General features: G+C 44.6%; 1 protein-coding gene across 10 annotated transcripts in view; it reads left to right on the forward strand.

The window, feature by feature from the left end:
* Window positions 1-16,700, forward strand: part of Phactr1 (phosphatase and actin regulator 1) — a 463,994-nt gene that overhangs the window by 387,220 nt on the left and 60,074 nt on the right. For all 10 annotated transcript variants that reach the window (XM_013110659.3, XM_013110663.3, XM_013110665.3 and 7 more), the window contains one exon: window positions 10,925-11,246. In XM_013110659.3, the coding sequence (XP_012966113.1) occupies window positions 10,925-11,246 (322 nt within the window). The remainder of the gene's footprint in view (window positions 1-10,924; window positions 11,247-16,700) is intronic.

The following is a 16,700-nucleotide window of genomic DNA, read 5'->3' on the forward strand; positions in this document are numbered from 1 at the left end:
AATTTTGCAGGTCTGGAGAGATGGCTCAGTGGGTAAGAACATGTATTACTTATGCATAGGATCAACTATCTGCAACTGCAATTTCAGGGATCTGTCACCCTCTTCTGACCACACCAGACATGAACATGGCACACATGCATGCATACAGACAGAACACTCACACACACTAAATAAATTTTAAGAAATCTTTTAAAAATAAATTTATTTTTCATAATTTTGAAGGTTGAAATTCAAAGTCAAATAGCAACAATTAAAAAATAATACAAATATAAGCTTATAGTAGTCACTGTAGTACTTCCATGACATCCCCAGTGTGTTAGGCACTGTAAGTAACCTGTAGGTTATTAGAAGTATATCGGAAGTGTGTGTAGCCTATGTGCACATACTAGCCATTTGATGTAAGGCATCTGAGCATCTGCTGGTGTGGGTATAGCAAGAATCCCTAATGTTCACCAAGAAGTGACTGTACTCTTGGCTAACTTAAGTGATTGCAAATTTCAATATATCATAGTGTCTGCAATGACAATTTTGCCTAACAAACAACATCTGTGCCCTGTAGAATTTTCCAGTGCCAGCACTTAAGCATGTCTAATGAGAATAGATGCAATGATGGTTAAATCGAAGCCAGCGTTCCTCTTTATAGCAGTCTCTGTGATTCTGTGGACACCTTCATGGCTCTACAGTCATATTTGGATATGTGACTTCATTTCATTGCGGTGTTGCTCTCAGATTTATATTCTCGTCTGCTCCCCACCCTGTTCTCTATCTGACATTCTACCCCACCCTCCTCATCCCCCTCTCCCGTCCCACACTAGTGTGTAGTTCTCTCTCTGCCTTCACCTTCCAAAGATCAGGATGTTGTGAACTTGGGGTTTATCTGTCCCAGTAAATAGATGAAAATTGCTCATAACACAGATGCCTTATATGGCAGCAGAGAGTTTACACTTGTTGGTAACTGATACTTTGAAGTATTCTATGTTCTTTTAGGTCAAGAGCAGGCACAAGTGGGAAATGCAAGTGTATTATCCTTACAGCCCTAGAGACAGAGGCTAGGCTCCCCATATATGGCTATGAGGGGAACCTAAGGGTGGTTAGGCAGGAACAGGAGAGAGCCTCTGTGGCATCTCTGCAGAAAGGGGAGCAGGATAAAGTAAACTGTCTGAATTGGCTAGAGTGAAAAATCTCAGCAAGCTGTACACCAAATAAGGTTGCCTGGCACCTGCCAGGGATGGTTACAGCAAAGGGATACCACTGTACCCTACAATGTACATGCCAGGGAGAGGTAATCTGTCACTTAGGCTATCCCATGTTGCATGCTCATGTCAAAAAGCTCAGGATGAGCGCTGGTTAGCTCTAAGCATAGGCTGGCCTCCTCAGCTGAAAAGGTTCTAATATGTCCAAACTCATAAATGACAGAAAGCTTAGAATAAAAGTGCAAGTAATGGATATGTTACCTGGGTTCACTTCATTATACCTGTTTCTCTGTTTTTCTAATCTTGGTCTTTTCTGAAAATGAGTGATTCTCTCTCTCTCTCTCTCTCTCTCTCTCTCTCTCTCTCTCTCTCTCTCTCTCTCTCTCTCTCTCTCTCTCCCTCCTTCCCTCCCTCCCCACCTCTCCTCTGTGTGTGTGTGTGTGTGTGTGTGTGTGTGTGTGTGTGTGTGTGTTGGGGAGAGGCACTATTAGTTTGGAGATGCCATTAATTCAGGACTTCCCACCATATGTGGAATGTTTTACTAAGCCTTCATATCATGTTTTAAAAAGATGTTAAGACTGATAGCCTTCGGATCTGCAGGTGGTAAAAGCTATGGAGAAATGCTTTATGTGGAGACTATATATAAGACAACCTTGAAGAGTATAGTGATGGCAGGTGTGTATTAGAGGAAAACAAGAAGCAGAGGCAGGCAGATCTTTGTGCATTTTAGGCTAGCCTGGTCTACAGAGCTACACAGCCAGGGCTACACAGAGAAACCCTGTCTCGAAACACTCCCCTACACACACACCCCAAAGAATCACAGGCCCCAGGAACATGCGTATGAGGAGTATTATGCCATTATACCCAAGAAATAGCAAATAGTCCTTTGGTGCAGGAATGTAGGATTCTGGTAGAGTAGCACTGAAAGTTGGACAGTGGTGGTACATGTCTTTAATCCCAGCATTCAGGAGGCAGAGGCAGGTGGATCTCTATGAGTTTCAGACCAGTCAGTGCTACACAGAGAACACTCTTGAAAAACAAAAGCAAAAAGAAAGTCGGAGTTGAAAAGCAGAGTTGTAGGGAAGCCAGGAGCCTTGAGTACCAAAAGGGCTTTGTGAGAGGACGGGCATCCTTTGTGAGTTCTCAGCTGAGTGCCATCACTTGACTTCAGCTCGGCATGTCCCCTGGAAGCTATATAGTTAAGATGGACCCTGAAGCCATTAGATGGATGTATATTGGGTGTATATTTAGCACTGAACAAAAGTTAGTGTGTCTGTCTGCGACACTGGTTCTCCTTGACAATTTTTCCGACTTTCACTTTGTTTATACTATGCTTAAGTTACATGGCAAAGATAATGAAGCCGTTCTGCATCGCTTCAGAAGCTTCCAATCAGCACCTGGTGACAAGTAACTAGGGGTGGTGACATCTGTGGGTCAAGACTGACAAGGAAAATAATTCCTGGTGCTGCAGTTCCTTCCTAACAAGACTGGCACTCTGGCCAGCACAAGCCGTATGTACACTGAGTCCCCAGCGCCGGGCACAGATTTGAATCTCTTTTTGAAGCTACCAAATTAAGTGAGACAACTGGTATAAAAATAAAGTTTAAAATGAAGCCTAAATAAGCTTAAAACCCAGGTTTTTGATATATTCTCTACTCAAAATTTATACCTCCCCACTCTAAGGGCCCAAATTTCCCCCTCATATAGTACACTAAGTAGCTGCACAGACTCTCCTGTATCAGTACGAACATAGGGGAAAGCTAGGACATCTGCATGTTCTCCCGACAGACTGTGGTGGGAGGGAAACGAACATTATCTTTTAAAAAGGAGAGTTTCCATCTTAGATTCACACAACCTCTTGTTCCACAGTCCATGACTGTTCCACAGTTCTGACTCTGACGCTCAGGTGACAGACAGTATATGTAAGCAGATTTTTGTTTTCAGTGAAGGAGACCCAGGAAAAGATGGACTTACTTATTCTTCAAGGGTTATCAGAGGGTACACATGCCTCAGATCCCTCACCTCTCCCACTAGAGCCCATTCTGGGATCACACGACTTTCCGTACAACAATGGCAGTCTTCAGCAGCAGCTGCTAGCTGTTTCCCAGTTTGCTGGTCCAGCTTTTGCAACTCACATCTCAAACCATGCAGCATCCAGTAAGCTGGACCCCATCTTGAAGGTCGCTGTACTGCAAGTTACAATACCTTGTTAGAAAGAAATTCTCTACCAGTGGTGCCTGTGAATCAAGCAGGGATGAGTTCCAAAAGATTAGTGGGGAGCCTCTTGCAGCTTGCACAGAAAAACAGGCAGGTGCCACTGATCTGAGCGAGGAAGATTCTGCCCGTTTTAATAGCTGGCATTCCCTAAACCTGCCCACCAGCAGCAGCTCTTTGCTTCCCAGCTCTCTTGGACATTTTAAAACTTTCCAAGAGGTAGGTTTCATGAAAGGTGAGAATTCAGTTTGCTGTGTTCTGTGCTGTGTCTACTGATGCTTACTCTGGAGAGACAAGGGGTCCCCGTTGCTGAGGACATTTAGGAATCAGTGCACTAAATCTGAGAGTCAAGGCTAAAGATGAGTGGAAGCCATTCTTATTTTTTTTACATAAAAGCTATTTGAATCAATTATTTGAACTAATTTATGTGTTCTCCGTGCATACCCGCCCTTATAGTAGATCCTACATTCTCTGTGTAGTATTTTCTTCTATCTTCTCTAAATTTAAAGGTCTGTTCTCCATGACTGCATCTTCTGTTTCTAGTGTTCTGTGAAGAGATGGATGTAGTTTTGCTCATCCTAATGACTGTGGTTTTCATCAAATTCCCTCTCAGTTCTTATCTGTATCAACCCACCATGAAGGGAAATTCCCTTCCTTCTGTCCACCTCTGTATCTCTCCTATGATGTTTGCTATACTGGAGAAGGTTCAGAGACATGACACTCTCTATCAAACTCTCCCTGCCCATGATAGCCCTCATTCATTGTTATAAAAAATGAATCGTATCATGTGCCTTTATATAGGTGATTTGTAATGTCTAGCAGAAGAATTACACACCTTCTCAGCATGCATCAGTTGGCATGATTGCCTTTATTTCAGTGGTAATTCTTGGAGAATCTAATTGAATTGCGTACCCTGTAAGGGTGACATGCCTGAATGGCTCAGTGGGTGAATGACCCTTCCCTGCTACCCATCAGTTCTTTTCAATGAGATACCGTCCTAATTGACATCTTCCAGAGATGGTATTGGGGAAAGTAAATTTGAGAATGAAAGTGTTCACCTATTGAAAGGGGTCAAACCAAATATATCTGCTATTGTTGTTGTCTGCTGTGATGGCCTTCAGTTTCAGGATTCAGGAAGGTTTCTGGATGTATTATTCACAAATGTCTGATGCATGCTATAGTTACCATATTTTGACCTGATGTAGGACATTGGATGTGAGGCACCTCCCTCTGCATCAATGGTCCTTACAAGGGGTCAGACAGAACATTCTCCCTTAGACAAAAGCAAGACTCCAGGCTACCACAAAGTCCCTGTGGTAGGCTTCTGTGCTGAAGGAATTGGTGATGTTCCTGTGAGCTCTCTCCTTCAGGCAAGGGGGACTCCGATGCAGTACTATAATTTAGGTCCTAAGTGTTAGGTGTCTCTTATGTCTTGGGGAAGAAAACCTGTATCTCTGAGAAGAAATCAGAGCACGTAACATTGTGAAACCAGGTGACAAATGACTGAGAAGTGCTCCCAACACCTTTATGCATTAGGGACCAAGAGCTGCTGTCACCCTGCTCACACCTCACTTGTTACACATCATTACTTATAGGTGCCAACTTAAAAGTTCACTGGCAGCTGTGAGAGTAGAGGCTGGCAGTAGATGGCTTGGATGCCCTTTCTTTGAAACACTTGGGACCAGGAGCGCTTCAGATATGGGGATCTGTTTGAGATTTTGTAATATTCTCATCTTGGTGATGCAGTCCAAGTAGAGTCACAAAATTCATTTCTCCCGTATATCCCTGGTGTGCATAGCTCGACGGTAACTGTGTACAGTATTCTCAGTGAACATGCATTTTTACTTTGGTCCATCACATGAGGTCAGATGTGGGGTATTTCAGACGTGTGAGCCTTTCAGGCTTTTGAACTAGGGATATTCCATGTGGTTCATTTAGCCTCCACTCGTTCACATTCATGGCCTGCAGTCCTCTATCAAGGGAATGATGGCAGAAATTACCTCCCATTTTCATTTCTTTGTCTGAATTCGTCAGCCAGAGCTGTTGTGTTGGAAGTATGACCCTCTTGGGTTTTAAGGCTCTGTGATGCTCACAGTTTGGGTTGATTTTCCATGTTCCTGGAACTGGTCATTTTTGCTTCTCCTACTCCATCAACAGAGACAGCTTTATGAATACCCTGCATCTCAATCAGTCTGGCTACAGAAACAAGGGAGCAAGCAGTGCTGCATCTTCCAGCAGCCCCAGATCTGTCATCATAAATGCCAGAGGCAGACTGTGTCCTCCAGAAAAATGGATGGGTGCCACATATTAGTAGATGCAAAGGGCTTGACTATCCAGGTATGAGAAGCAATTTTATCCCTGAGTTTTTCCAGCTAATGAGGCTGAAGTCCAAACTCTCAGTTCCTAATTCTGTCCCACTAGCTTTTTATAGCCTAAGTTCAATGTACTTTAGAGCCACACACTGGATCATAGATGACAGCTCCTCTTTCCAGTCCCTACCAAGACTTCCTCCCACTTGCTGAAGAGAGTGCACACTGCACCTTCAAGGACCTACTTGACTCCCATTGTCGCACCTCGGGCTGGAGAACTCGGTATTGGTAGATTTTCAGAGGCATGACAAGAGTCTCTCATAGGAACGCTCAAATGATGCATTTCCCCAGAGCAAGGTCATATAGTAGCTGACCTTCAAACTGTGCGTGAGGCAGGAAAGGCATTGTGGGCTCCACTGGTGAATTCCTATGGCACACCAAGGACTTCACTGGGGGTCTCTTATCATAGACCCTCTGCTCACTGGTATGGAGACCTTGTAAAATTAGGCAAACCTGCCTTAGGGAAAATACTCCTTTTCCAGAGGTGACTCAGCCCTATGTCAACTCAGGCCTCAGACTGGCCTGTAGCCCTCTTGTTCCCTCAGTGCCTAACAGTAAGGCTGCATATAGTAACCTATTTACTCCCAGCACTAAACCTGTATGATAGTTCATATAGCCTTTCTACTCATCAGAAAACTGAGACTGGGGAGTGTTGAATGTCTTGGGGAGAGTTCTTGATGGTGGAGTTGGAATTAGAGCCCAGGTTTTCTGAGTTCTCTGCCAATAGTGATTTCACCAGTTGGCTCCACCCACAGCTTGTAGCAGAAGTCAACCAACTCAGCGAAGTTGTGGAGAAATCTCACATCACCTATCGGGGGACCGAATTGAGAAAGAAGATGTCTTAGAGGATGACTCTCAAGCCTGTTTAGATACACTTTGATTTGAACCTCATTAGTGGGAGAGAAGATGGATGTCATGTGACACATCTTCCCACCGACTTGTAGACATGATGAGAAGCAAAACGAAACAATACTGAGCGTCTACTATGTACCAGGCTCAGTTCCTAAGGCCGTAAGATGGACGTGGAAATGGCCATGCACAGTGTGGTTTGATTTGATCACAGTTGCCCACTGCAAACAGCATCTGTAACAAGTCAGGAGACGTGAACTGTGGTGAAGTACTTGGATGCGGGGAGTTTCAGGACCTGTGAGTGTCCTAGGCCAGCCTTGAAAAGAGGGGCTTCATGTAGGAAATGCTCAGCAGTGATGATGGTGGTAGCAACAAGAATTTCATGTCTACTGGCCATGCCACCCAGTTTCCATATCTTACCAATGTTCACAGGTCATGTGACAGGTTGATTCATCCCATCTTGCAGACTGAAAAATGAAACATTAAGGAGAGGGTTGTACATTTTGCTAAAGCTGCCATCGCTTTGATAGTGTCATGCATCTTAACATTTTTAGTTCAAGAAGTTTAGGTTCTGTCATTTGGGGCACGCTTGCAGAGTGTGGCCCCATTGACATGAGTAATCTCTTTCTGGGCACTTGTTTACAGGGAGACTCCATCAAAGACCCTCAGTGCCTGAGCTCTGAAGGGGAGGCTTCGAAACGAGCCTTTCCCAAACCTTCCATTGAGGCCATGAGATACAACTTTGAGAAGCTGGTATCTTGAAAGAAAAACACTTTTTTAAAAAAAATTAAATGCTCAAGCCAGTTTCTTTCAATATCCATATGTAAATTACTTTAACATCAGTTGCTGGCATAGCCAGGTTTTTTCTGTTTGGATTTTATTTCATATTTTACTATCCATTGAAAAAAAGGTGTTTGCTTGAATGTGTAAAAACAAGCGTGTTTGTTCTCCCTTCCTGAGAGTGAGTTCCCTTCAGATCCATCATATCTCAGGGAAGATGAAGCCGCAGGCAGCAGACACAGACACAGCAGAGCTCCAACCCAGCAAAGGAGTTTGCACAGCTGCTCTGCTTCAGAGACGAGGAAGGAGCATACCCAGCTGCTCTGCAATTGGAGCCAGGAGCAGAGGGATGGAAGTGGGCTGCCATTTGCTGCTTCTACTCCACGGGGACTTTGCATTTAAAAACGTATTCTTTCATACCTTAACAATATTATTTTATGCATTAGTCAATAATATTTGGGAAATTTAAAATTTAAAGGTTTGAGGGTGGGCAGAATGACTCAGTGAGTAAAGGCACTTGCCACCCCACCATGCAAGCTTGAAGACCCAAGTTCGATCACCAGAACCCACATAAAGGTGGAAGGAGAAAACTGACTCTGCAAAGTGGTTCTTTGACTTCCACACCTGTTCTGTGGTACACATACCTCCCCCTCCCTCACATCACACACACACACACACACATACACACACACACGTGCGCGCGCTTGCACACACAAGACTTTTTACCTTAAAAAGTGGTGTCAGTAATCCTAGCTAACAAGAGAAGTATGTGAAAAATAATGTTTTGCTCCTTCTGTCATACAGGCAGGGAACTGAACAAGGTGGTAAAGATGCCGTAAGCTAAACCTGCTCTCTGGAAGGAGACAGTCACTTAAACAGGAGGTAGTGATTAAGTTGGTTATTGTATGAAAATCTCTTAGAACAATGGTATCTGGCATATGGTTAGTAAGCATGACGTAGGTGAAATATTCTTCATCTAAGCCTCTAAAATCTGAAATGTTTGAAAATGCAACATTCCTCGAGCAGATGTGTGACCATGAGTGACCCTGCCTGCTGGTTCATTTGTGTAAGAACCGTGCTTCACGGTCAATGTTATTTAAAATCTCTCAAAGTGTGCTGGGGTTCACTCATCAGTTAGAAGAGCATACAGCCCTCGCAGGGGACACAAGTTAGATTCCCTGCACTCACATCAGGCGTCTCAGAACTACCTGGAACTCCAACTTCAGGGGGAATCCAATGCCTCCGGCCTCAGAGGGCACCTGTACACACATGCAATAGCCACACACATACACATTCATAATTTTAAAACAAATCTTTACAAAAATTTATGATATTATTTTCCTTCTCCATATGAAGCATGAATTAATTTCATGTTTGTACTTGGGTCCCATCCCAATACATTTGTGTGTTCATATTCTAAACTATGGAACAATCTATATTGAAATATTAATAGTTCCAAGCATTTCAGATAAGATTGACTTGATCTGAGCTTGACTCACATGTCTGTCACCGCCATCACTGCTGTTACTGTTAATGTAATGTGGTCTCTGTATAATGGGGAAGGCGCAATACAGTGAGCCAAGTAAGTTTGGGAGAGGTATTTTTGTGAGTTGGATCTGGAAGACAGAATCATAATTGGCCAAAAAGACATAACAGAATATTCCAAACCATGGGAACAAAATATACCAAAGCTCAGGGTATGGGAATCAGGCAGTTAAGGACATCAGAAGTTGGGAGTAGATGGTATGTACAGGGGGTGTGCTGAGGACAGACCACTGGGTTCCCAGGAGAGGAGGGCAGCCATAAGCTCTTATTTCCTGTTCCTCAGCAGACACTATGGTGTGCTGAGGGAAAGGAACCCAGAGGAGGCTGGGGAGACCTCAGCAGCTTCCAATGAGATCATGAGTGAACACAAAAGCCACTGGGCAGAGCAAACTGAGGGTGCAGACCTGAATTTGTGGAATACTACGTGAGTGGCGGCTGTTGAGGGAAAGTGGTAAGTGTCACAGAAGTAACTCGGCTCTCCGGGTACCACGTGGGAAGCATGCGTTCCCACAGCAGGGGTCACAGCAGACTACTCAAAGCGTGGGCCTGAAGATGGGGACCAAGCCAGCAGGAGGTATTGAGTGAGTTTTAAACTGAGGGGCAGATTAGACCTGTTTGAGCCCTATCATGAGCTAGACAGAAGGACACAAACATCAGATGGAGAGATATTGAGGACTCCAAAGACGAGAAGACCCTGCACCCCTCCGCAGCACACCCTCTGAATGTGTCTCTCCTAGACAAGACAAGCCCAACCCCCTACGGGGCCAGGTGAATTCAGAGACTGCTAGGCAAGAGAACTACAGGATCTCTCCCAGGATGCTCTCTGAAAGCCTGTCTGACTACGACACCTCTTAATGTGGACTCTCTAGGGAGCTTTAATGACAATGTGACAGAACCAGGGGCTTGGTTTCCTCCAGCATACATTGTCTCGAGTGCCACAGTGGTGAAACAAGTGACACTCTCCAGTGTTTCCTTCTGTGTTTGTTCTCAGTTTGGTTTTGCTGTTCTCGGTATGGAACCCAGAACCAGTGAGCCACATCCCCAGCCCTTGGGAGGGCAGGGGTTACTGTAGAGTTTGTGTGTTTGTTTTAGTTTTTAAAAACTAGAATAATAGTAATGGGTTTAACTACAGGATTTTCAAATACACTTCGCTTTTGTTGACTTTTTTCTCTCACTCCCCTCCCCAGTTCCCTTGCTCCTGGCTTACCACCCCTCCTTCTCCCAGCCTCCCTTTTGTTTATATGTCACATATTATATATTGTACTACCCTCTTTTTATGTCTTCCTATCCCCAAAGTGTTTTCCCTTCTCATGGTCCCCTTTCTTATTTCAAAACGCATGTGTACACACCTATGCACATCCACAAATGCACATTCATACCCATAAATGCTTACACAGTAAGTCTGAACACCTCCTTCCAGTTCCAGCACTAAATAATTGCAAATTACACTAACAGGGGTAAACTATCCTTTTATGTCAATAGTAGGGAGAGGGGACGTGGAATTCTCAAAGTTACAGGTTGGCAGCATGGTCACTTGTCAGGAAGGGCTTGAACATAATATTGGTTTCTGTCCCGTGTAAGTGTAGGCAAGTTTGACCCTGTCAACTGAAAGCATGTGTTACTTTAACATTGGCGAATGTGCAATCGTTGTGGCAGGCTCTGTGAAAGGTTTCCTTACCAGCTCATGTTTCCATGGCACCCACCTTCCTGATGCCATCCTACCTGGCCTGCTGGGGAGCCTTGGTTGATGGGCCCTGGGACCCATCTCCCATCCTATCCAGGTTCCAGGGTAGTCTGGCCAGGAAACAAGTTAGCAAATGTTTTGATCACACTTTGCTGAGGCCTTAAGTTGATGCGCTGTATCCAAAGGGCCTGTCTCCATGGCTGTGGTCCTAAGGTGCACACACAGGATGTTCTGGGTTTCATCTGATGCTCCCCAACTCACGTCTGCTTCTCACCCTCCTTCTGCCACAGATCCTGGCGCCCCTGTGAAATTGCCTTGTCTGCCAGTGAAACTGTCGCCTCCGCTACCTCCAAAGAAAGTCCTGATCTGTATGCCTGTTGGGGGGCCAGAGCTCTCCCTGGCATCCTACGCAGCCCAGAAGAGCAGCCAGCAGGCCGTGGCCCAGCACCACCACACTGTCCTGCCATCCCAGATGCAGTACCAGCTGCAGCATGGCAGCCACGGCCAGCACCTCCCATCCTCCACCGGCACCTTGCCCATGCACCCCTCCAGCTGCAGGATGATTGATGAGCTCAACAAGACACTTGCTATGACCATGCAGAGGCTGGAAAGGTAACAACGGGAAGGGGGTTGCTTAGGAGGGGGACAGACTGGGGATCACAGCATGTGATGCTTCATTCCTTTCGCTTTGAAGAGCAGAAAAGGGCTTGAGAGTAAAGGCATGTCAAATCTGAGGATTAAGAGAGGTTAGCCGGACGGTGGTAGGGCATGCCTTTAATCCTAGCATTCAAAAGGCAGAGCTAGGCAAATCTCTGTGTGTTAGAGGTCTACAGAGCAAGTTCCAGGACAGCCAGAGCTACACAGAGAAACCCTGTCTTGAACCCCCAACCCCAGCCAAAAAAAGAGGTATGGAGGAATAGTATATTTCTACTGCCAGACTACTGAGTAATCACGTTTACTTTCTTTAAAATATGGAGTGGGCAAGGAGTAGCTTTGCAAGTATAAGGACCCAAGTTCAATCCCCAGAGTCCATGTAAAAAAAAAAGCCAGGCAAGATGGTACAGCGATGAGAAAGCAGAGACAGGTAGATCCCTGGGGCTTGCTGGCCAGCCAGCCTAGCTTACTTTGCAAGTTCCAGGCCAGCGACAACCTGTCTCAGAAAGCAGTAAGAGGTGTCTGAGGAATGACATCCTGGCCTGCTCACACACATGCATACATACACACACAGAGACACACACATACACAGGAGTAACATATACATATGCTCAATAGGCCATGTTGTTTCTCTAAACATTGCCATTTTGAGAAATAATGTGCATGTGTGATCATTAATGGTGGCCTCCCCGCCCTGATGTGGATAAATGGAGAGAGAATAATTTTATATTCCATAGTATATGGCTGACTTTTAGTTTTATGACTATCCTGTGATATTGAAAGTGATTTAAATGCAGCAGGAAGAGATGAGAGGTGGCAGGAGGGGATGGCAGGGGTAGGCAGGAGAGAAGAGTGGAAAGATTTGCCCTGGAGGAAACAGAGTGCTGGAGTCCAGCGATAGGCATGGGAGCCATTGGTATGTGAAAGTATAATCCATCCTTCACCAGAAAGTGCCTCCAGATGCATTTCTGGGAGGCCTGCACAGAATCCTCTCCCCCACCCAGGTCTGAGGTCTAGCTTCACCCCTGACATTGGTTGTGACAGTGGGACCCCAGGACCACTGCCACACTGTCTGTGTCTAAGGGATGTCTGGGATTTTTCAACATGCCCCTGAGGCACACTGCTTGACCAAGTTCCCTAATGACAGGGAGAGTGTGTTTCCATCTGAGGTGAGGGGGTATATCACCAAGGGTAGTGATGACTGTCTACTGAGATGTACAGATGGGGAAATCGTGGTCTAGAAGGCTCAGTATACTACTACAACAGGCAAACACAAGTTTACCATGGGATGCCATTCTGCCTCCATGCCAAGTGCTGTATGTTGGGAAGTAGCTACCTCCGAGGGAAGCTGCTGCCTCTAACAGTTCCAACGTGATTGCTTTCTGATAATACTCACCATTGTTGCCGAAGGAAAACAAGATTTAACTTGCTCCCTTGCCATTCATTCCAACTACCAGCGTTGTTAATGAGGACAGCAATAACCTTGAGTGACACCTTGAAACATGCCGCACGTACACACTGCTGATATGTCCATCACTAGGGAGACTGAGTAAAGAAACTAGGAAAAGTTGAGGAAGTTCCCCAATGCCACCCACCCAAAGGGTACCTCACAAAGTGCTCATTACTCATTCACACCCACACTGCAGAAATTAAGGACACACTTTTCAACACTTTTATAGAAATTAGATGGGATCTTTAGTTTGTTGACTATTAAATGGCTTCATTTTTTAAAAAAATAAGTTGATTGTATTTTCTGAATTCATTTGTGACAGATTGGAAATTAAAAGAAATAAAAAAATAAGAATCATTGCTTCAAGCACTGGCTGCTCTTGCAGAAGGCCTAGGCTTGGATCCCAGCATACACATTAAGAGTGAATCTTAGAAGAATTGTCATTTCCACAAACATATTTATAAAGCAGTGTCCTGTATAGTAGGTTGAGGGTGCAAACTTTCAAGCCTGGGTCCTTCCATACTCCCCACACCCCTAACTCTCTCCTGTAGCTGTTTCCTTAAGACATCAGTCTTTACCTCAACTCTGGTCTTCTTTCCTGGGAAACACTTTGAAATCTTTCAAGAAACCTATGGTGCTCTCTACATAAGGGTTTCTCTAGACCTTTTGACATCTTGTGCATGTTCCTCTGAGATTACCTTAAATCTTTTCAGATTTTTATCCATCTGTCCCTGCCACATAGTTTATTTATAGTGTAGGCTCACCAGGTTTAGGGGTAGGGACATAGAGCACAAGGAACTAGAAACTTGCATGGCCTGTAATTTTCCACAGTCCAAAAAAGGGTTCATATTTATCCCACCTCATGGTCAAGTGAATATGTTCCAGGATCAGGACTCATAACTCAGACACACTGCTTATTAGCAATATGACCTGAAGTGTGTTACATAGCCTCCATGGGCTTCCACTCCTCATCCACAAAACAAGAATAACATTAACAGACCAGCCTCATTAGGGCTCTTTGTGAAGATCAAATGATTTAATCAGTCCTAATCAGTCAGATCATTACGCAACATACCATAAATGTCCAATAAATGGCAGTGAGCATTAAGCAAAATTATATAGCACATAAAATTTTTCTTCAGTGCGTCTAAAAGGCACATTGCAAATGGATTTGATTCAATCTTGTTGAAGGCTCTGTGTGTGTGTGTGTGTTTGTGTGTGTGTGTGTGTGTGTGTGTGTGTGTGTGTGTACTCACCAGTTTCCTTAAATTACATGGTCTTTATTTCTCTCCAAATGTGATTTATGTCCTTTTGAAAGGTGACATTTTACTATTTTAAATGTTATTCAGGGTTTTTTATTTTATTTTATTTTTATTCTCCACAGTAAGCTCTGCAGTCTAATTGGCATTCATTCTAGAACTTGGACTTTCGATTTCAGCCAGCCACTGACTTTTTCTGAGGTCAATCCATTTGATGCTCTCTGTGCTCTCATTTCCTGTTGGCAAAATGAAGTGGGATATGAGGGGATTCTAGAAAGATCCTCAAGGGACTGTGCTTTTAAAGAAGTCTTTTCTTCGTTGATTAAAGGCGGGTTCATACCTAGCATTGCTCACACAGAAACCTGGGGACATCCTGGCAAGCCCCACATCTGACTGCCATCAAATCCTCTCCACTCTGCTGTGGTGTGGAGATGTCTGCATCAGCCTCCCTGCCCCCTGCTCCTGGCCCTCCCTCTCCCAGATAGTCTATTGTCCTCACCCATGGGGCTGCAGTCCTCTCCTACCCCAGCACCCGCCCCTTCTCCCCATTCATCATGGTTCTCAGAGAGAGAGTGTGGCCCACTCAGCAGTTCATGTGCATGTTTGGCAGGGGCTGCCATTAAAGTATCAAAGGCTGGGTGATCCAAACAACACAGACGCATTCTTTCCTAGCCTCAGAAGCTGAAAGCCCAAGATCCTAGTGCCAGCACCCATCAAGGCCCTCCTTTCTGTGCCGTCTCACGGTGGGAAATGAGAGGGAGAGAGTGGTCAAAGGTGAGAAGCGGGATTACATCCGCTTTATAATGAGTGTATTCTCGTGACAAGGACCCTACCACCTTGACAATGACAGTCTATTCGTGACAGCAGAGTTTGTGTGATCTAACCACCTCTCCTCCGCACGGCTGCACTGGGCCTTAAGTTTCTAGTGCATGGATTGAGGGGGAACCCATTGTAATCATAGCCCCTAGCCACGGGAAGATCCATCAAGTCCTTGCCAAATAGCTTTTGTGGAACAGGTTTCATGTCTGGTGCTGGGAAGAGAATAAAGACAACAGAAAGGGTCCCTTCTCTCAGCAGACCCTGGCATCCCTGGGAGGGCAGACTGAGTGAGCCCATCTGTGATAGGTACAGAGTGGGAGCCGTGCTTATAATAGGACTCCCAGCTGTTTAATGGGAGGGGCACCTCAGGGTAGTCTTCTCTGACAGCTAAAGTGTGGCCAGATGATGGGAGAGAACGTTCTAGTCATTTCAGAGGAAGTAACAGTACATGCTCTCCAAATGAGTGAATGAGACTTTCCATATGATAGAATGCTAAGCCAGCAGTTAACACTCCGAGTTTTTAGAAGATTGATTTTAGACTACAAGAACAAGAGTGAGGATAGAAGAACCTCAGCATCCTTGGTGAGGGGGCACTTAGAGACTTCAAGAGAGGTTGGACAGGAGAGATGCTATCACACCTGTAAACCCCAAACTCAGGAGACAGAGCAAGAAGATTACAACTTCGAATCCAGCCTATACCACACAGTGAAATCTGTCTGGGGGAGGGGAGAAAGAAAGAGGAGAAAGGATGAACACCACCAACAAAACAACAAAGTATCTGCCAGCAACAGTTCCAACAGCTTTACTAGTGTACCTACACAGAGAAAAGCCATACAGGTCATAATAAGCTAAGGGCCTATCCCGATCAATTACTCCATATATTGGAGTTAGTTATTAATACTGACATGAAAGTTATTAGAAACAGAATGGCTCTACATCAGCTCAATATGAGGTAAATGTCTTCACACAGACAGTGCAGAATGAGCATGGTCAAACTACCCTAGAAAGGACCTATAATCTGCAATTCCTGGCAGTACCTATTGAGCACTAAATGCCAATCATTGTGACAGATACACAGAAATAAAACATGCGCTAGGGACCTAACTCTGTGGGTAGAGTGCTTGCCCAGTATCAACAAAGGCCTGGGCTCACTCCCCTGCACTACCTGAACCTGGGAAGAGTTTGTAATTGCCCTCAGAAGTGGAACCAAAAGGGTGTCGGTTCAAGGTCATCCTCTTCCTAGGAAGTTCCAGGATAGCCTGGTCTACAGGGAAGTTTGTCTCAAAAGACACGGTATTTTGTTTGAAATATTGATAAATATAGGCACATAACATTTGTTTATACAACCCCTTTTTGTTTTTTCATGTTAGCTAAGGATGAAATTGTTGCTTGTTAAGAATAATGAAAAAGGAATCCTGTTTAAATTGAACACAAGAAATTGAACTCTACAGCATATCCCCCCAAAATCTCTTCAATCTCTAAAATTATATGATCTCAAGATTATTCTTGAACCTTTCAAAAAACCCACTTCAATTTATAACCCTAGGGCGATCCGTTTGATGGTATTAGTTACTTTCCTTCATGTTGTCTCAAGGTCACAGGAAATTCTAAAGGATAATATTTTGTCCTGGCCTTAGCAGACCCAGTTTCTCTCGCCCTTACCAGTATGGCATTTATATTGGCTGCATTGGCTTACAGTTGTAATGTTTCACCCTCAAATCTGGGTGCTCTGCAAATAGCAGACATGACTTGTTGCCTTAACAGAATGAAATCCCCAAGGTCTTACTGTGACTCATTGATAAACTGGTATGGATTTGAGGTTGTATTTTGTTTGTAGCAGAGGAAAGGGCATCATGCAATGTATTTCTGGAGGAAAGTCTTCCT

The sequence above is a fragment of the Mesocricetus auratus genome, unplaced genomic scaffold, assembly GCF_017639785.1.
Source record: "Mesocricetus auratus isolate SY011 unplaced genomic scaffold, BCM_Maur_2.0 Super-Scaffold_100013, whole genome shotgun sequence".
NCBI lineage: Eukaryota > Metazoa > Chordata > Mammalia > Rodentia > Cricetidae > Mesocricetus > Mesocricetus auratus.